The 21,542-nt window shown below is 47.2% G+C and overlaps 1 protein-coding gene across 4 annotated transcripts in view; it reads left to right on the forward strand.

Annotated features, from left to right (window-relative positions):
* ANXA10 (annexin A10) overlaps positions 1–21,542 on the forward strand; it is a 514,604-nt gene that overhangs the window by 195,299 nt on the left and 297,763 nt on the right. For all 4 annotated transcript variants that reach the window (XM_085643277.1, XM_085643275.1, XM_085643276.1 and 1 more), the window contains one exon: positions 5,888–6,001. In XM_085643277.1, coding sequence (XP_085499403.1) covers positions 5,888–6,001 — 114 coding nt within the window. The remainder of the gene's footprint in view (positions 1–5,887; positions 6,002–21,542) is intronic.

A 21,542-nucleotide genomic window follows, 5' to 3' on the forward strand; every position in this document is an offset into this window, starting at 1 on the left:
GAGAAATCAAGGAAATAAAATTGGGACCAAAACCAAACCATTTAAGAGTGTAAAACAAGTATCTCCATTCAACCCTGTCGAACGCCTTCTCGGCATCTAACGCTATTGCAGCCAAAGAATCCTTAACATGCGAAGATTTCGACAACACATTAAACAGAAGACGCGTATTATCCGTTATATAACGGCCCTTGACGAATCCAGATTGCTCTATCCCTAATAGATCCGGTAAAAATGAGTCCAACCTCAAGGCTAAAGCCTTAGAAAAGATCTTATAGTCAATGTTTACCAAAGATATAGGTCAGTAATTCTTACAATGTTTAGGGTCTTTACCTTCTTTGGGAATTAAGCAAATATGTGCATCTGAGAAGGAACCTAAGGAGTGCCCTGATGTGCTGAAAGAACATATTAACAAATGTAATTTAGGTAGTAAGAGATTGGAAAGGTGAGGGTAAAATTCGACAGAAAAACCATCAGGACCAGGTGCCTTGTCGCGCTTAAGAGATAGAAGGGCAGTCGTCAACTCTTGCTGCGATAAGTCTGATTCTAATGAAGATAAATCTGGTAGAGCATCCTGGGATTTGTGGATGGTAGAGAAAAAATGTGACAGGGCATGATCCGTGGGCTGCGTTTCAGAGGCGTATAGGGTTTTATAAAAAAGAGAAAATTTGTGCAAAATATTTCCATCTTTAAACTTTGGATTTAAATTTGCGTCATAAATAGATTCAATGTTCAATTTATTTTGCTTAACTTTCAAGTAATTAGCCAAAATTTTCCCAGCCTTGTTTTTCCCCCCATAAAATGTAGCACTGGATTTTAACAATTAAAGGGATGCATCATCCGTGGACTTCTTGTTAAATTGCATTTTGGCCTTAATAAGAGCATCTAAACAGTCTTTTGAGTGTGAGGTATAGTAAGAGTGCTCCAGTCTCTTGATGTCCTGAAGAAGGTTTGTAACCTGTATACGCGCATTCTTACGTTTCCTTGCAACAAAGGTTAGTATGAAATCCCTAGCTGAAGCCTTAAAGGCATCCCACAAAGTAGAGAGGGGCATGGAATCAGTTTGATTAATCATGTAAAATTCCTGGAGGCAGTACATTTTGGGTCTAATAGAAGGGAATTATTAAAGCGCCACCTTCTCGGACCTTCGGATTTGGGCAAAATGTCGATGCCAATTGAAACCGCAGCATGATCTGATAACAAAATAGGGCCAATTTCTGCGTGGGTAAGAGTTTGCGAGACGGTGTGGGAAACAAAAATATAATCGATTCGTGATTGGGAGTGATGAGATGGGGAATAGAAAGTGAATTCCTTGCTGGTCGGATTACACAATCGCCACGCATCAAGGAGTTTATGTTGGGTTATGGCATGTACAAAGGATTTATGGAGTTTATTTGGTATAAAAGAGACCTTTGAATGCCTATCGATAAATGGGTTAAAAAACCTGATTGCAATCCCCAGCTAAGATAAAGTTATCACTAATGCAGTAAGAAATTTGCTTGGCAAATGAGGACCAGAAGGAAGGTTCTCCACATGTGGGGGCATAGACATTTAGAAGAGAGACTGGAACACCCTTTAAAGATAATCTAACATTCAACCATCTACCATGAGTGTCCGACTCTTGAGATGAGAGGGAGAATGAAAGTGTTTTACGACAAAGTATCATCACTCCATTACGCTTACCATCCCCAGGAGACAAGAAAACCTCTCCCACCCAACCCTTCCTTAACTTTAAGGATTCAACATCCGTGAGATGAGTTTCCTGCAAGAAGACAATATCCGCATTAAATTTGGCTAAGTGAGTCAAAACCCGCTGTCTTTTAATGGGAGAATTCAACCCCTGTACGTTCCAAGTTATCAAATTTAAAGACATGGTCTAATAGAGAGATGGTGAACCAACAACATAAGAGAAAAACCCAACTCTGACAAAGCAAGGCACACAACATAAAGAGAGAAAAAAGCGATAATTAAACCATTTTCAAAAAAGAGAAAAGGGTGAAAGCCACAGAGTAATAGCCGAGAAAAAGATAGGAAGTCAGAGAGAAAAGGTAATATAGTGACGGCCAAAAAGTTAAGTAGCACAATTGAATGAGAAAAAGGATGTAGCAAAATGATGTGAAACAAATAGATAAGAATAAAAAACGAAAGGAAATAAAGCAAAGAGCAATCAGAAAGGGTAATAGGAACAATAAGAAGGCAAACAGAAATAAATTGTGGATTACATTGAGCAAATACAACAGGTGTGACACAAAAAGCAACAAAGAACACAACAAAGAACATACCTAAGGAGGGAGATTACGGAGGAGGGGGAGGTGAGACCACAAGGACATACGGGGCATCCGAGCAGGGACACACAGGAAACCAGGGAGGAACCACGCCAAAAGAAGAAAGGATCTGTGGAAGTAAAGAACAATCAGTTAAACAAATAAATAACACAACAAGATACGCGGCTTGAACTAAGTCAAACCCCTAGCTGGCCATAACCTTCAGACAACCATGTTAAGAAAAATAAGCCATAACAATAAAAAATAAAACTTATATAAAACTTTAAAAGATGGTGGCAAGACAATAGTAATAGCAAAACATTAAGTCTTGAAGGACGATGTAGAAGCGGAGGAATCCATGCTGACTGGTCTACAAGAGTTAATGAAGCTCTGTAATTTCACCGGATCCTCATAAGTAGTAGTCTTGTTATTGTAGGTGACCTTGATGAGGCAGGGATGGAAAAGTCCATATCGAGCTCCCAAAGAGCGAAGATCAGGTCTCATATTGAGGAATGCTTTACGTCTAGTGGCGGTAGATTTAGCATAATCCTGAGCAAAAAATAATGTAGAACCGGACCATGTGATTTTAGAGATGGCTTTAGCCACTGATAACACTTTGATCAAATCAGTGTATTCCAAGAAATACAGGATTACGCCTCTTGGCCGTTGGGATTGCGCAGTAGTAGAAGCAACTCAACCCAATCTGTGTGCACGTTGGACATTAAGCACGGTACCCTCCGGGAGGCGAAGCAACTGCGGAAGAAAACATCTGAAAAAAGAAACAGCGTCCGACCCTTCAAGACCTTCAACCAAACCGTAAATTCGCAGGTTGTTCCGTCTATTCCGGTTTTCAAGATCCTCCACCTGGCGCTGGAGCTCAGAAACTTGGGAATGGAGTTGAGAATAACTTGCGCTCGAGACCCTGAGTGAAGAAACACTTTGCTCGACTGCCGAGACTCTAGCGTCCAACTGAGACCAATTAACCTTGAGGATTTGCAGTTTAACATTAGTCTCCTCCATAAAAGGGCGGAGAGCTCTTATTTCCTCCAACAAGAGCTCCATGGAGACTGGTGAGGCTGATTTGGGCGAAGAAAGAGGGTCCTTTTTCAATCGCTTCGTAATAGACTTCCCTGGCATTGCAGAGGGAGGATCCATTTTAGGCTCAGGAGTTTGCGACACAGACGACAAAGTATCCTCTAGTTTAGAAAATTCTGTGAAAATTCTAGAGTTTTTAGCAAAAGATTGCTTCACTCCCGAGGAACCTCTGGACCTGCCCATCAATTTAATGAGAATGTTGAAAAATCCATAAAAAGCAAAATGATCCAAAGAATGACCAGTCCGACTATAACCTCCACAAAATGGCTGCTAGCAATTTCCTCTCATAAGGGAAATCACATCCTCTTGTGAACACCTTTAAGCCAAAGACGGCGGTGTCCAGAAATCAATCGTGCTGAAGAAGGAAAGTGATGAAAAAGAAGGGGTAGTTTACCCATGAGAGCCAAGTTACATGACAGTGGGCATAAGAACAGAATCTCCTCAGAAGCACCGTAAAATGGCTGCCCAAAAATAATTCAGCTCATCCTGGAGGAAATTGTGTAAATAAAAGTACAAACAACTGAGGAGGATGAAGTACATGCAAAAAAGTACCTATATCAGAGCCCACATCGCCATCCTGTAACCACTTGAGGCTGTAGACATTAAGGAGCGAGCCGCATTGCCTGAGGGCTCCGTTCGCGGCAAAAGACAAAATGGCGGCCGCTACGGAGCGTTATTCTTCTAGCGGCAGACGAAGAGATGGAAAGCTGCTCCTCAGCGTGCGTACACAAGTGAAAGCACTCGCGCCGCAGCCAGCATACCTTCAAACGTTCATTCTTCCATTGCAGCTTCAGCAGGGACGGCGGAAAGCGTGGTTTCGACGAGGCGAGCCCGGGAGCCTCACTCGGGCGCCGCCATATTCCGTGGGCGTCAAGCCACGCCCCCCATGGAATAAACTCCTATTTACAAACATTGGCAGAATCATCATCATTGAAAGGAATATCCTACAGAAATTGGTATTTTTATTCTTTACTATACAGTGTGTAATATATGAGATTTTGTTTTCCGACATAGATGGGATGATATCTAGCTTCCTATGGCAAAACCATATACAGCGAGTTAGTCTATAGAAATTGAGACTAAATAAAGAAAGGGTCTCTCCCTGCCAGACCTGAGGAATTATTATCAGGCAGCACGCCTTCTACCTAGCTATCACAGCTCCCTGAGAGATAAGATGCACCCTCCTTCACTGTGTTGGAAAATAAAATATGGAAGGTTTATAATAGGGAAAAGATATGCAAAACGAATCGCCAGTACCAAAAAGTTGAATCAGATATGGAAGTATTATGAGGTACACCTCTCTGTAAAAAGCTCATTTGAGGAATGGATATGAAAAGTTTATAGAATGATTATGCTTAAATATTTATGATACAAAGGATGTACTGTGCACAAGCCTATGTTGGTGATAATTGAAATTATTTTACTTTGTGGGTGGACTGCTGCTTTGAAATAGGAAACTGAGCTAATTAAAATGTATTTTAAAAAAGAACTGACCTGTCATAATTTATTAAAGTCAAGGAGTTTGGGCCTCATTATGATGTGGGGCAGACTTGCGTCCGCCCAACACACTATAGTGGTCTGGAATCGCCCGACCATAGGTCGCCAGTTCCAACCACACAATTAGAATGTGACCACCCATAGGGCAATCGGAAACATCCATTCTACTATGGCAGCTTGTGCGGCGGGTGGAAAAGGCCCGCAGCACAACCTGCCAGGGTAAAATGGATGTTTGGAAACATACCTGCACTGTGTGTGCCTGCCACATAGGTGCCCCCCAGGCCCCATAGCAGAGGGCAAGGGGGAAGGGGGCCCTGCTAGGGGCCTCCAAAGTCACTTTCCAACAGCCTTTCCATGTCGTGAAGGCCAACATGGAAAAGCTGTCAGAAACCAACATTGCGATCCCAATGGTGGAACCGAGGCCGGCTCTGCTGTCATTCATGGGATTACAATTCTGCTCCTGTTCAGATGGGCTATGTGAGCCTGTCGGAAGAGGAGCAGAATTCCCCCATGGGTTTCCCTCCAACCGTCATCGCAAGCAATACAGCAGTAGGAGGTGAACCCTTGATGTCGGGCAGGAAAGCTTCCAACAGACCGTGGGAGGCTTTCCGCCCAACATCGGAATCAGGCCCTTAGTTCATTCCTCTATCACAGGTGACTAGAGACGTCAGAAGTCGCCTCTGATAAGGAAATTAGAGATGAGCTGTTAAAAGAGGATTGCAGGTTCCAATGTAAAGCGAATATTAACACGGATGCTGTTGAGCACAGCACAGAAGAAAGGCTGGATAGATTTCTGTTCATAATCATTCTACTCTCGGTGGAGAGGTGTGGTGCAGCGGCCAGGGCAGCTGACTTGGAGCACAAGGCTCATGGTTTGATCCTCGGCTCCAGCGGCAGCTTAGCTCAGCACCATGTGACTCTGGGCAATAGCTCATTTAATTTCCACAACGGCCCCCAGTGCCTTGAGACCCGTAAGGGTGAGTAGTTTGTGCTTTACAAATACGGATTTACATTTACATTTTTTCTCCCCTTAGGATTTGATTGCCGATCTGAAGGAGAATCTTTCGGACCATTTTAAAGATGTTATGGTGGGCCTCATGCTTCAGCCTGCATCCTATGACGCTCACGAGCTTTGGCACGCAATGAAGGTATTGTCCTTACACGCATCATTTTTATTCATTAACCACAGTTTCATCACTGCCCCGTACTATCTTTGGCAAAATCACATTTAATTTTGCGATGTATCTTTTATAGCAGTTGGTAGCAAGATGATGTCTAAATTCACATATAGCAATCATTTGCTGTATAGTTAGCCTAAAAACAATAAAATAACAACCGCATCAGTTTATATTCTGCTGAATTTTAATTGTTCACATGGTCCTGCCACTGCTCTTGTACACTGGTATAAGGTGGCTCGAATCAACACTTAAATAGACATTAAGTCATTCCTCGTGGATTCAGAAGATTACCATGTGCACGTCACCCACGATTACAAAGTCCATGTCAACAGTATTGAAAAACCACTAATAAGTGACAACAACCTATGTCTGTATTTAGTCACTTGCATATTACCATGCAACTGTTAAAGTTCAAATATTATGCTCATACAATATTGTGTTATGGTGACAATGAGACGTATCTAATTTCAGAACCAAACTTCATTCATGTCGTGATAGCGTTGTGAATATTTTCGCCTCTTAACTTTCAAAGTTGAAATGTGCTATTTTTCAATTATACAATAGCGCCATCTTCTGAGAAAAAAATGAAGACAAAAATGTTCTTCACTATGAACATAATGGTCCAATTTAAAAAATGGTTTTGCTCGGCTATGTCTTTGTCTTTTATGTGACCGAAAATACATTTGCATTCGTACATTCCATATGTGATCAGGATTCACTTTTATTTTTAAGCTTTATTTTTAAGTTTGAACACAAATACAGCAGCGTTCAATGACAAAGTGGGTATACAGATACACGCATATAGTAAAGGGAAGTCTATAATACTCGCATCTGGCCCCATATCATTTTCTTTGAGTCGCCAGTCACCTGACCTCTGGAACAAACAGAAACTTGCGTCATAATCCAGCATTACCCGGTTATGTAACACCTCTTCCATCGGTGTCCTCCCCATCTGATTCTCCATTCGCAGCATCCTCACTATCAGAGGAGGCCACAGTCGCCTCCGGGTCCAGAAACACTTCACATAGATTCCTCCAAATAGCCAGATCTTCGATCACTTTATCATCACGTCTAGCAAATGTCTCATGTGAGCTTCCTCTGCCCCGGTCCATTCGAACACGTCACTACACCAACGAGTGAATCAGGTGCTCTCTGGCCCATCCAGGTTACAGCTGGGCGGCGCCTGGCAGAACCAGAGGCAAGTGCAGGAACCTGTAGGCCTTCTCCCTGCCCTTGGGACGCCTAATATTTACCCAGGAGACAGCACTGAGGTGTAAGCGGAAAAACTATACTGACTGTTCTCCGAATTACCCCTACTACCCAGGTCAAGAATGTCTGCACCTCCCCCACAGTGGCATAGTAAGTGTAGGAAGTCCGCGCCATCATGAGGACACCTGGGACAAGCATTCGGGTGCTGTGTCGACATTCGGTGTAGGCGTATGCCGCCGCTGCAGGTAAGAGCGGTGGGCGGGGGTCCAGGTGAGGGGGATTTCGAGAGACGACGAGGGGAAATTAATTATTTATTTAATTTTTCCTCGTGGTCATCTCTCGAAATCCCCCCTCACCTGGACCCACTGCTCTTACCTGCAGCAGCCGCAGCTGCGTATGGGAGAGAGATAGGTCGTATGTAAATAAATTATAATGCACTAGCTTACAGCGTGCATTACAGGAAACCGTGTGCATGAGAGGATTGACTCGGTGAGCGGGGCTTCCAGGTCTATATCCCATGCCAATCACGACAAGGGAGGAGGACCCGTTCCATCGGAATGCATGGCTTTGTATAATGACGAGATTAGGTGGCGACCCGCACCACATGACCTTCTCCATGGATCTACTCATCGCTTGTGGATAATGCACCCTGATACCATCACTCATCACCCCCTCCCCAACCTCTTCCCTCCCTCATTGTCTTTCTACCTCCCCTATTCCTTTCCGCTCTCCCCTGACTTTCTCTCCCCTTGCCTGCTTTTTCCCTATGCCTGAGCCATGCTTCTGTAACTCATAAATACATATATATGTAAATATGTCATATATAATTGTCCAAGCCTAATCACTGTTAAATGTAATCCCTGAGTGAATTTACTATTTGTATATATAGAACTCTAACCACTAGTATATGTAGTAGACCTTTGTACTTACTACCATTCCCGTGTGATTTTAGAGTTATCCGTTTGTATCTCTTCCTTGAGTGACTTTACAACTTGTACATTTGCAATTTTTTTCTGTTTATATCTTCTCCTTGAGTGACTTTGCAACTTGTACATTTGCAATTTTTTCTGTTTGTATCTCTTATGTAACTCATGTAATCTAAAGTCCTTATGTAACGCAACTGGTTCTTTTGTAAAGCGCTCTGACACCTTCGGGTAATGTTCGCGCTATATACAATCGCATTAAATAAAAAAATAAAAAAATTGGACGACCCCAAGTAGGTGTGTGGGTGCTGGAGTGGCTGGGTAGGTTGGCCATGTTACCCTCGCTATTTCAGTCAGTCCTCCATGATGAAGAAAATGCCCGGGTCCAAGAGAGAAGGCAAGTTGAGCATCCTCGAATATAAGGAAGATCTTGTGAGGGTATAAATCCTCGAGAAGTTCATACCCCCATCACACCAAGCTTGGAATGACATGATGTCTGCCATGAGTCAAACCGACTTTAGTATCCAGTTATCCACTGAGTCAAACCACCACGCCACATGTCGTAGTTGGGCCACAAAGTAATATAAGTCGAGCCGCAGAGCTTCCAATCATCCCTCCTCATATTGTCTCACCAATATAGACATAGTGACTCTGCTATGCCATTGGTTGAGGGGAAGTCTGACTAACATGGTGAGGGAGAATACTAGGGATTTGGTTCTGTTCAGGCGTAGTCCGGACATATTCCCAAACTCTTCCAAGAACTGAAGCAACAACAGTACAGTTACACGAGGAGAGGAGAGGATAGGAAGAACAGAGCATCATCCACGTATAGGGATATCACATGGCAGACATAACCTGACCGTATGTCCCACTCGATTAATTCCTGATGCAATCAAATCACTAATGGCTCTATTGCACGGGCAAACAGAAGTGGCAAGAGCGAGCCGCCCTGACATGATCCTAGGCCCAGTGTCCACGGCTCTGAGCGGGCAAGTCCCAACCCAACTCTGGCTCAGGGTTCAGTGTAAAACAAGCACACCCACCCGCAGAACTGGGGGCCAAAACCCATTACTGTTAGGACTTCTAATAAATAGCCTCAATCCACAGTGTCAAATGCTTTCTCCAGATAAATGTGTGGCAAGAGCCTTACATAGTATCTTTATGTCAGAATTGGTAATTGTGAGGGGCCTATAAGCTGCCAGGTCAGTTTCATCCCCACCTGGTTTAAGGAGCATACATATTTACCCTCTCTCAGAGAGTGTGGCAACATAGTCAAATCTCAGGCCTCCAGAAAACCTTCCAGAAGCTCTGCATAAGGGTTGCAGAAAATGTTTGGTATAGTTCAAGTGGGAAATCGTCCATACCAGGGGTTTTCGATTGCGGTAGTTCTTGCAAAGCCGATCTAAGTTCTTCCAGGTCCAGAGGAGCATCCAGAGTCTCCATAATTCCAGGGTACAGACTGAAAAGCCCCACTGTGGCCAGAAAGGGAGAAAAGCATTTAGCACGAACTCCCAGGTGCATTGGGTAAACTCGCTGCAGATGATGTTGGAATGTCGGTGCTGGACCACCGGCGGAAATTACACTAGTGGCATCTAGGGAGTTTAGTCGTGTCACAATCAGGGGGTCCTGTTCTCTACGCAATATCCATGCTAAAAGCCTGCCAGAATTATCTCCCTCCCTATGTGGTTTCTGTCGTTACTGGTTCTGGGTATACCTATCCAGCCAGTCCCAAAGTTCTCCCAGCCGCTTACAGCTCATGTGTTCTCCTTGGTGCAGTTCAGGGGATGTTGGGGGAGTTGTCTATACATCCAATAATGCAACCCCTTCCCGGCGAAAGTCCGCCAGGAGTTGGTGACACACTCGACAAATGAGACCCAGACAAGCCCCCCAAGCCCCGCCTTAGGGCTTTCTACTTGGTAGATTTGTGTGTAGTGGAGCCCCAGTTGACGTCCATGTACTTTGTTAGGGTATGATCCAGGATTCCACGCCCCACTGTGTCTTCGAGAATATCTGTTGCCAGTCTGTAAAAGCACCCCAGTCCAGTGGCAACACCCCCACTTCAGCCTACAAATGACGAGAGAGTAATCAGATAGAAAACTTTCCAAGCGCGTGACCGCGGTGTCCTCTAGTCACAGCCGTACCCTGGTAAGCACCCTATCTAGTTTGCTTTAGGTGTGTGTCAAGGAATGACATGTGAAAGTCTGTGTTGCAGGGTAAGCCAGTCCCCAGTGATCGAAGAGCCCCATATTTCCAATTACCTCGCAAAGGCCTCGATCATGTGGGGTGCCCTGTACAAGGACCTACCTTCCACACACATCAGCCTCAGTATATGCAAGGGAAAACAGAACCCCAGGAACTACCCAGGTTAGTGTACCATGGGCAGAAGTGGAATAGAAGAAGTGGTATACTCGTGCCCTCCACTTTTTAGCCAGTTGTAAGGCACCAGTTTAATTCTGGTGTATTTCTTGGAGGCAAGCAATGTCAATTTTGTGGTGCTTCAGGAAAGAGAGTACTCTAACATTTTATCTATGTGCCCAGGCCTTTGATATTCCAGGTGAGCATTCTATAGTCACCCTGCATCTTTCTGGAGGTATATTTCAGGATGCCTCCCGTCCCATCCCACCATATCCAGACCCACAGGCTGCTGTTTCAACCTAAAAACTATAACTGTGCATAAACTAAACAAAAAACTTCTCCCTCCCCACTCACCCATGGGCAACCATAGTTCCAACATGTGACTAATGAAACCCACCCACTGTCATGCCAGGACAAGCACAACACCCCAGCTGGTCCAACAGGGATCCACTAACTAGTGTGAACAGACAGTTGCACCACCAGCCAGGCACATGCACAATCATCCCCATAGTTAAAACCTGAAGTGAGGAATCTATAGGTGCCAGAAAGCTCCAGCACAAGTGACGCACAACCATACTCATTTCATTCATTCCTGCCCTCTGTAGCAATAATCACAGTTTCAATCAAACCTGACCAAATGTTTCTAAAACATACCTCTCACCACACATATATCTCTTATAATACCCAACCAGGCTTCAACCGAGAGTAGTGCAGGTGCAACACCTCTCATCCCTCCCCGGTCTCTCCCTCAGGTATAACTGTGTCTGGGATCAAGTCCAAGGCAGGACTCAGAACGCCCGAGGCTGCACCCTCCGAAGACATCTGTGTAGGGGAGACTCCCTCTTTCTCCGAAGGTGCTGTTTAAGCCAAGTGCATAGTGCCATCCTCCTTAATTCTTACCCTGCCGGATCCCAGTAGTGAAAAGTTCGGTTTGCCGACCCCAGGGAGGGACCAGCCAAGAGCTTGCAAGGTTGTGTACCTCATGCCTGCTGCCCCAGTGCAAGAGGCTGATGGGTCATATCTGATCTTCAGCCACTCACAGACTCCTTCCAGGCTGTCAAAAAAGTGGGCCTTACCATCAAGTAAGACTTTTAACTTTGCTGGATACAGCAGCATTTATCGCATGTCCAGTGATCTCAAGTTCTGTTTGATGGCTATGAAGAATTTACATTGGTCCTGCAAGTGTTTCGTATAGTCCAGAAAGATAGCTCATTTACTATTCTCAAAGCTCAGAACCTCCTACTCTCATGTCGCTTTCAGTATGCAGTCACTGTCCCAAATACTGAATACTTTAGCAATGAGGACCCTGGGGGGTCCCGGGGCACGGCGGTGGTGCTAAGGCACTATGCGCTCTTTGAATTACAAACAGATCAGGGAGGCCCTGTGGCTTCAGGACAGACCGGAACCAGTCCCCCAAGAATGATTCCATGGAGAAGCTCTCCAAGCTCTCAGGAAAACCCAGGACCCATATATTACTGCTACAGGAGCAGTCTTCTGCGTCATCCACCCTCATGCCCAGATCCACTGAGGTGGTAGTCACCTGGCGTTTAAGGGTTGCTACCTTCCACTGTAGGGCTGCAATGTTAGCTTCTGCAGTAGTGACTTCATCAGGTAATTTACGAAGATCTGCTCCTAATAAATTGACATCAATTGAAACAGTCTGTATTTGGTGTTCCAGTACAGTGCGAGAGACCTTTTTGGCCGCCAGAAGGTCCGCCCTTGATGGCTCCAATCCCCCTCCCGCGAGTCTCCTGTTTCAGTGGCACCCAACTGCATCTTCCCTATGTCGTACAACAGTGGAGAGGCTCCCTCCAGGAGTATTTCACAATTAAACACCTCCAACACAGCCGTATATGGTCATTCCCTGGGAGGAGATAGTAGGCTCAATAGTCCCCTAGTAGTGAGCAGGCAGGGAGGAGCCACAGCAGGACCCCATGTGAACTAGGATGTAGGATCCCTGCAGGCAGTACCGATGACGCCATTGCTACATAAGGTGGGCAGAGATCACTTGATAAGTCTCATTGTCATTAGGCCTACTACACATTCAAGGGGTATGCTGCAGTCGCTGCAGCTGGAGAACAGACAGGGCACCATTTCGGGGACAGGCCTCGGCTCTTAACAAGTCCCTGGGCCTCCAAAGGTTGTATTTTACTGTAGTGGATTATGGGTGCAGGGAGCTGTAATGAGCAACCAATCCCAGGTCAAGCACAGAGGGAAGGCCCCTCAGGGAATGCAGTCTTGAGCATCCCAGGCAAGGAGAGAACCCAAGTATTCGGGCCCTGTGGAGCAGGAGATATGGGCATGCCATCAGGAGTGCAGCATACTACAATGTAGGCCACAGAGGTCGGCCACGCCGCTCTCCCCAAAATGCCAGGTGCGGGGAGAAAACTTTTAGGGGGCCGTGAGGTGTCTCAAGGAGCCTCCACAGGGCAGACACACTCATCAGTCCTGCTGCACCGTCACTCTTTGTGTCTCCCCTGGTTGTCTGCAGCCTCCCAACTTTCCACCAGGCCCAGACGCATAGGCCCCCAGCTGGGCCGGAGCACCTCCGCCAACACAGGAGCAGACATGCTCCCACATTTCTGCTTTGGGGCCTTGGGTCCCGGAGGGCCTCCGGTAGCCCCCCGGGAAGCTGCTTCAGTCTCTGCAGGTACCAGCTGGTGAGTGCATACCCCGCCTGGGGCCGGAAGCCAGGTGTCTGAATCGCTGCATGTCGCAGAAGTGCTCCTCCTTCAGCTGTGGCACGAGCCCCCTGCTTGGCAAAGATACACCGGGGGAGGAGGGGGACCATGGAGACCGCAGACTCCTTCACTCAACTTTCGCCCTGGGTGGCTATAGGTATTATCAACCTCATCCACCTCGGTCAGAAGCTGCGGTTCACCCCCCTGCATAAAATCACAGTCCCAGCTAGGCAGCACACATGAAAGGCTTCATCCTCGCCAACATTTTCAAATGGCAGTGAGGTACAGCGAGACGGCATGTTGCAGCATTCGTGATGACTGCGGATGCACAGGATTGGGCAGGATTATGCAGAATTAAGAAATTAAAATGGTCTGGCTGGCCGGAAGCTCACATCCTATTAGCCATATTGCCAGGCCAAGGCCAAGGCCCCAACACACAATTAACTTATCTTGAGTGTTGACCTCAGTATCATCAAAATGTGAAAATAAGTTTTTATTCATTTATTTTGAAAAGTGTCCTGCCGCCAACCAGGGCTTCCTGGTTCTTGCTACTCCTCAAAAGACACAAATCTAATATGGGCCAAATATGACAACAAGAACTGATGAGGTCATATAAGCGTCTGTTTTTCTTAATGCTTTATATGTGCTTTTATGGTAGATGTATTGCCATTGTAAGTTTAGGATTAGTAGTGGGAACCAGGGTGTTCCCAGGTGTGTTAGATGGCCATTGGCATTACTGAGAGGCCCTCTTTAAGCTCCTCTATGCTTGTTTATCTCCTTTGTGTTGCAGCCTAGAGTGTGGCCAATCTGCAGTGGTTCCTTCATAGTATCTACCTTCACTACAGTCTATCTTATTGACTGCAACATCCCAAACGCCCTTCATGAGAGGCCTGTTCTGGCACCCTGTGGCCACGCTATGGACCACAAGAGTAATGGTCCTCAGACACTGCTCGAAGCTGCGGCCTCTGTCTCTGTGTGAATCCCACTCAGGAACCACTGTGCACCGCTGCTTAGATCACCACTCTGTTTACAGAGGCTGTGAGACAGAAATGGGTGGTCCCTGACTGTGCCATTTGGGCGGCATAAGAAGCAAGTAAGAGTGTTGCTTTGTACGCCTGCACCCATTGTCCTGAAGGACGTGGCCCTTAGGAGCCACACAGGCTACTTACAACCACCTGCTATGCCTTCTCAAAAATGAAGAGTCGGTCAGACAGTAGAGAATACAAACTTACATGTTTATTGTCAATACTCTGCAGAGGAGTCCAATCAGACCTGCACCTTAAGATGTCTGCCGAGGGACTGAACCCCCAACAGTCTACAGTGGATAATAATTCCTCTCGTGAAGCACTCAGCCATGCCCATAATGGGAAACTACCGGCCTGAGCCGAACATGAACAAAGAGGCATAGTAGGATGAGCTAACACCTGCCAGTTGGGTACACGTTATCAAGGCCTCAAGGCCACCGCGCTGGGTCACAGCATTTCCTAACGTGGGAGCAGAAACTACACATTCAGATAAGCATTGTCGGGGCAAAATGGCCTATTTATTAGCAGGTTAAAAAACAGGCTTGAGCAGCAGAGAAAAATAATAACGAAATGCAGTGTTTTGCTGAGGCAAGCAACATGAGCAACGAGGCCTAACTCGGGCCCAGTCTAAGCAGCCTAATAGGAATTGCGAAATGCAAAATTGAGTCACACTTGCTAACTGAAGCCTGTACATTACGGGGATAACTCAGCGGGTACACGTTATCAAGGCCTCAAGGCCACCGCGCTGGGTCACAGCATTTCCTAACGTGGGAGTAGAAACTACACATTCAGATAAGCATTGTCGGGGCAAAATGGCCTATTTATTAGCAGGTTAAAAAACAGGCTTGAGCAGCAGAGAAAAATAATAACGAAATGCAGTGTTTTGCTGAGGCAAGCAACATGAGCAACGAGGCCTAACTCGGGCCCAGTCTAAGCAGCCTAATAGGAATTGCGAAATGCAAAATTGAGTCACACTTGCTAACTGAAGCCTGTACATTACGGGGATAACTCAGCGGGTTGTATAACATGAATGCAAATGGCGTCTATCTAGCCACGCACTGCTAACCTAATATGGCATGAAACAAGTGCATTGCAGAAATGGGAATTTCAAACCTAACAGACCCTCCTTTTAGCAGAAGTGGCTAAATTCTTTATTCGGCTATCTGGTAGGGTCTTTACAATTCTAAGGGAGGAGGAAATGCATAGGTACTCATATTACAAACATGTAACAAGGGAAGGAAGCAACACATTTAATTGTGTAGAATCATTAATACTCAAAGATGCCCTCATCTATGAGCATTAGATCCTGTATACGCTGCAACATCATAGTGGAGACTTTATTATCATGTCCTGAGAGTCTACGTGTAGTGACAAGCTTAGTCATACAGTAAGTGCAGCACACCGAAAGTCAATGAATACATAAACAACAAGCAAAGATGACACCTGCAATAGCTATTAAGGCGAGTAGTATCTTCCAACTCCATGATGTCAATAGACCCCAGAGCGATCCTGTGAGGGGCCTTGAACCATTATCCTGGTGGATTTCTGAGGCAAGTCTGTGTAATTTCTGTATTGCGGTGTAGACAATGGGGGTGCTATCGGGGATGTAAATGCAGCAGCTGCTGCCGATGACGCGACAGGCTCCACCCCTATCAGCCAGGATGATGTCTAAAACTATCCGATGTTGAAGAGCAACGAGCCTCGTAGCCTGAAGCTCGACTGTTTTATTGGTCAATATACCTGCAGTAGTATTAATAACTCCCTCGACTACTCTGGCTAGGCGTCGAATATTACGGCTATTGAACACGGGACCCCAGAATGGCACAATGCCCTTCATTATGTCAGTAAATTGCTCTAAGGAGGTATCTGTCTGATCAATATTGTCTGGATTGACAACTCTCTTAACTCGGAGGGCTGGGGCACCCCTATGCTGCAAGCAATGAGTTTTGTGGTAGTTGGGAGAAGCTATATAAACAGGGGGAAGAAGGTAGAGAGGTAGCATCGCCTGGACCATCCCTCAGAGAGCCATACATAACCACGAGTACCACACACAAAATAAACATTCGGTGGTGGGATCAATGGCGGACTTTTGGCCATTCTCAATATGGAAGTGGTGTTGCATCTACTGTCCCCCACCTCTATATCTCCTGCCCCTTGAACACAAAAAGGAGCTGGTACGTCTACCACTGCCAGGGGTATGGGCTTATCTTCAGTGACATTGCGGGCTTGGTAGTATTCGGATACATTAAACTGTGAAAATCTATCTCTATCCATCCCTGTTCTGTTGGTCTTTCTACCTCGATCTGCCGCCCTGAGGCAAGAGGTCAAGAATACTCGATTGAACCGCCCATCCACAGGGGAAACACCAGGTGGGGACCTATGTTGAGAATATACATTCATTGTCAGAGAACGGGAACGTGTGCCTCTGTGTTCCAAGGAGTCAGGTTGGGAGAATGAACGTACCAAACTAAGTAGGGTAAACCATCCCTCACAGCTATTAACATAGGATAAAGGCATAGACAATACATTCTCACTTTGATGCATGACAGAAGGTAACAAACCACACACCCAACATTTGTGTTATAAACAGCATGTGTTTGATGCAATGTCTGAATAAAAACATTATCCTTATCGGACTTCCAGTGTTCTTCTTTGTGGGGCGCTAAGGTACCAAAAGTATGCTCAGGAGGGGCTGGCGTAGTACTTATCCAAGCATGCACAGGATATTTTTCTTCCAGGAAGAACAGCACCCCAACTACAAATATCAAAGAAAGCAAAATTATCACCACAAACACTATTTTAGTCTTGGGGGACCAAGAAGACCAAACAGGGCCATTTGAAATGGGATGCGGAGCCACAAAGGGCTGCTCCTCATCAGGAATAGGACGACCAAAGGGATACATTTTAGAAAACTTCAATGGCAACTTATAGGTGGCACAAGGGAGAGAGAAATTCACAGGCTAGAGCCACTATTGCAACAACAGTACCAAAGGGGCAAATGTCTCCCAGTGTCCTTCTAGAGCCTCACTGGCAGGCTCCTATTGTTCATCAACGATGGTGCTATGAAGTACTTCCACGAGGGAGCTGCGTGATCGCAGCCCTTGCTGGAAAAACAAATCCTCTTCGTTCAGGATAGGGGACCCTCCCTCCTTGGCAAGTACCCTCAACTATCCTGTCCAGTGTCCAGGGCAGTGCACCAGTGTAGTTCACTCTAGTCTAATACAGTAACTTTAGGCACAGCGCCTGCGCCCTAAGCTCAAGTCCTTCCCTATCTCCTAGACTGTTCGGCTGGTGCACCGTCCTTCTTTCGGGGCTTCAAGTTATATCTCGCCACACCAGGCACTGTTTCATCAGCCAAAAGGGGCAGAAACTCAGAATCAGGTGGGCATCACAACTCAGAGTCGGGTGTATTTGACACAGAGTGATCAGAGGCAGCCCTTATCTCCTGGGGAATCGCCTCTGACAGGGCAGCGTCACTCTCCTCTTCCATCTGTGCCCACCTCAATCGTGACCCAGCGATTATACGGGAGCGGAAGAGACACTCGCTTCACGTGAGATGTATGGATCCAGTGCTTTCTGCCATCCACATTTACAGCCGTTCTAGTGACGAGAAGAACAATGACAGGCCCTTCCACCTCGGCTACAAGCTGCTTTTTCGTTGGAAGTTTTTAATCAGGACATAATCACCAGGCTGGATGCAATGCCCGGGCCCCACTGGTACTGGCTGCAACGTGGCATGTATCTGTTGGTGAAGAGAACGGAGATCTTTAGATAACTCGTACAAATAGTCTACAAGCAGGAGATAATCTATCTCAGAAAAGCGCTTGGGTCTTGGGACGCCCCAGACATTAGCAGGGCGTCCGATGACCACTTCATACGGTGAAAACCCTGTTCTAGAATGCGCTGTCACTCTGGTAGATAGTAAAGCCAAGGGTAACGCATCTGGCAATCGCAATCCTGTGCTCTCTTGAAACTTTGCCAATTTCAGTTTGAGAGTACCATTGTACTCTCAACCAGACCTTCTGACTGGGGGTGATTCGCTGCATGAAACTTCTGCTTAATATGTAAACCTGTGCACACCAATTCAATGACTCGTGCATTGAAGTGACTTCCGTTGTCCCTCCAAATCATGTGTGGCTATCCATAGCGTGGGAAGTACTCTTTTAGAAGTGCCTTCGCCGTCACCATGGCTGTATTCTCTTTTGTAGGGTAAGCTTCAATCCATTTACTGAATGTGCAAATCACTACTAGCACATATTTTAGGTTGTTTACACGTTCCATTTCGATGAAATCCATTTGGAAAATCTCGAAAGGGAGGGAAGGCAGGGCAACGTTACCAGCGGGTGTTGGAGTATCTTTCCCAGGGTTGTGCTTCAAACAAATGATGCACTGTTTGACCAGGTGTGTGGCTACCTTAATGATATTATCATTCTGCCATACTGGGTCCAGTAGCTTGCATATTCCTTTGGCTCTAATATTCGCTGGGCCATGAGCCATAGTGACAACAGGGAGTACAAATGCATTGGGGAGCAACCATCGCTGTTTCCCAGACAAGTCAGTCCAACACCAATCCTCGTCCAAACGACCTGTTCTCTCCTCCCACATAGCCAATTCATCCACTGTCGCCCCAGCCTGAATTTTCCTGACATTTTCCAATGTATCTTCGAACATTCCATTGCTTGGGACCCACCTAGCGGGACCTGCTACCAACATCTTTTTCATCGTCGATCGAGCTGTCTCCTTAGCTGTCTTGTCTGCGAAAGCATTTCCCCTCCCAACATCATCTGTAATGGCTTTATGAGCGCTGCATTTCACTATTGTTAACTTAGTGGGAAGTGTCCATGTGGACAGCAAGCTATGTATCAGTGGGCCGTTCTGTATTCGCTGTCCGTGCGAAGTCAAGAACCCTCTCTGCGCCCAGAGTCGCCCAAAATTATGGGCCACCCCAAAGGCGTACTGGCTGTCAGTGTAGATATTAACAGCCAGTCCCTAAGTCAATTTGCAAGCCCTAAGGAGGGCAACCAACTCTGCAGCTTGGGCCGTTTGGTGTAGGTTAAGGGATGTCTCAACTACAGTGTGTAACGTTATGATTGCATAAGCATCATTGGTAGTGCCAACTGGTAATTTGAAACAAGAGCCATTGACATATAGTTCCCCTTGGGGGTCAGATAAGGGAACATCAGTCAGGTCTACCCGTCCTTTTGTTTCTTCCTCAGTCCAAAACAAACAATCATGGACATCATTGTCTTTTTCTTCCGAAGGGAGGGGTCGTAACGTGGCTGGGTTCAGAGTAGCGCATCTTTTGATGGAAATGTGCGGAGCAAACAAGTTCAATTCATAGCCAGTCAGACGCGCACTATTAAGGTGCTGCGTCTTTATCTTATTCAATAACGTATCCACAGCATGAGGTACCATTACTGTGACATCAGTATCAAGGATGAGCCCTGCCAATGGTCTGATAGAAACCGCCACTGCTGCGGCAGCTCTCAGACAGCTCGGGAGCGCTGTGGCAACATTATCAAGCATGGCAGGAAAGTAGGTGCAGTGTCTCTGCTTACCACCGAACCCCTGTGTTAGGACAGAAAGCAAGCAACCGTCCGCTTCATGCACGTAGAGCACAAAAGTAGCCCTGGGCGTTGCACTCCGCTCCGTTTGCGGAGTTTGCGGAGTGTTCTGCAATCTGCACTCCGCGGAGCTCGCGAAGTGCAAGAAAACCCCACTTCGGGGGGCGTGGTCTGCGGCCGGAGACAATGGCTGCAGCATAAGAAGGCTCCCGAGGACGCTGAGCTAGCCCCGACAATCCGGGCAGTAATCCTGAAGTCTGTGGGCAGGAAACGGTGACGGAGACGCCGCACCACCAGCGGCGACCACTGCCGTGACCAGAAAATTGAGACGTGCCTGCGGACCCGCTGGAAGCCGAAAGAAGAAGCAGCGGCCTAAACCCGGCGGCGAAGCCGGGAGACACAGTGGCGGCCGCAGCCGGGAGTGAAGAAGTGAGCTGCGGCGGGTGACGCGCCGAGCGGGGACGCTGCAGCTCACAGGCAATGGAAGGCAGGACAGAAGCAGAGAAGGCCTATTAGCTCGCCCCTGGCATAAAGAAGAGGCGCTGGCCCATTGAAGGAAGGCCCCGTGAGGAAATAGCGAGAGGGCCCGTGGAAAAGACGGAGCTGGACCCTTTGCGCACAGCGCGACTTGAGAAGATCGGGACGGCCCAACGCAACCCCTGCCAAGTGTGAGAAGGGCCCCATGCAGGGGGGGAGGCTGTCCCAGTGTGGCTGGGGCTTAAAGAGGAGCAGGAGCACTAGAAAAGAGTGAGAGAAGAGGGGCACGAGGCGCCAGCAACCCAGCGGCTTGCCAGACAGCAGGTGCAGTAGAGGGGAGATCCCCAGAGGCCATTGCAACAAATAGTTGGCGGAACGTGAAATTTGTCGGTTCCGGAGGCCGCGGAGGAAGCAGGTGCGGAGATTTCACCATGACCAAGGCTCATACCCTGCCCCCGCATAGCGAACTACGCGCTGCACAGCCGTTGCCGGTTTGTGCACTCTCATCCTTCCTGGGGCCGGGACCGGAGTAGCAGAAGACGGAGCTGGCATGTAGTTTGTTGGTGGTGGACTGTTGGCACTGCCTGCCCTGCGCCGATTGTGCAGAGGTCGCCCACGTTTGTCCTTAGAGCACCATGAGCGGCAGGGGCCCAAGATCGGTGCAGAGCAACCGCATCAACAAGTACGCCACCACCAAAGATCGACATGACGTGTCAGAAGTGGCGCAGGGAGCCCTGCCTAGCCCACCTGTTGAAGCACAAAATGAAATCACACTCCATGATGTTATGGCCACTTTGCAACAAATGCAGGCCTCCATCAGCACCATTTCTTGCGATGTGACGCTGCTAAGGGCCGACATTTCTAAAATGGGTACGAGGATGGCGGAAGTCGAGGCCACAACGGCAGGCCTCTCAGCTGACACGCAGACTCTCCAGCGGCAGGTACACCAGCTTGAATTAGCCAACAAACAGATGGTGGAGAAGCTCGACGACCAAGAAGGGCGCGCTAGACGAAACAACGTGCGCTTGGTGGGTGTGCCGGAGAGTATTACAGGACCGGCGCTGGATCTGTTTGTAGACGAGCTGATCCAGGACCAGCTGCAGCCCCGCAGACTCTCCAAATTCTTTTCGGTGGAGAGAGCCCACCGTGTGCCGGGAGGTCGGCCTAGGCCGGGTGCTCCTCCGAGACCTATCCTGGCACGAATATTCAACTTCAGAGATAGAGATGCGATTTTACAAGCAGCCTGAGTGGGACCACCGATTCGGGTGGACAACAGT

The sequence above is a fragment of the Triturus cristatus genome, chromosome 2_2 (genome assembly GCF_964204655.1).
Source record: "Triturus cristatus chromosome 2_2, aTriCri1.1, whole genome shotgun sequence".
NCBI classification, from domain to species: domain Eukaryota; kingdom Metazoa; phylum Chordata; class Amphibia; order Caudata; family Salamandridae; genus Triturus; species Triturus cristatus.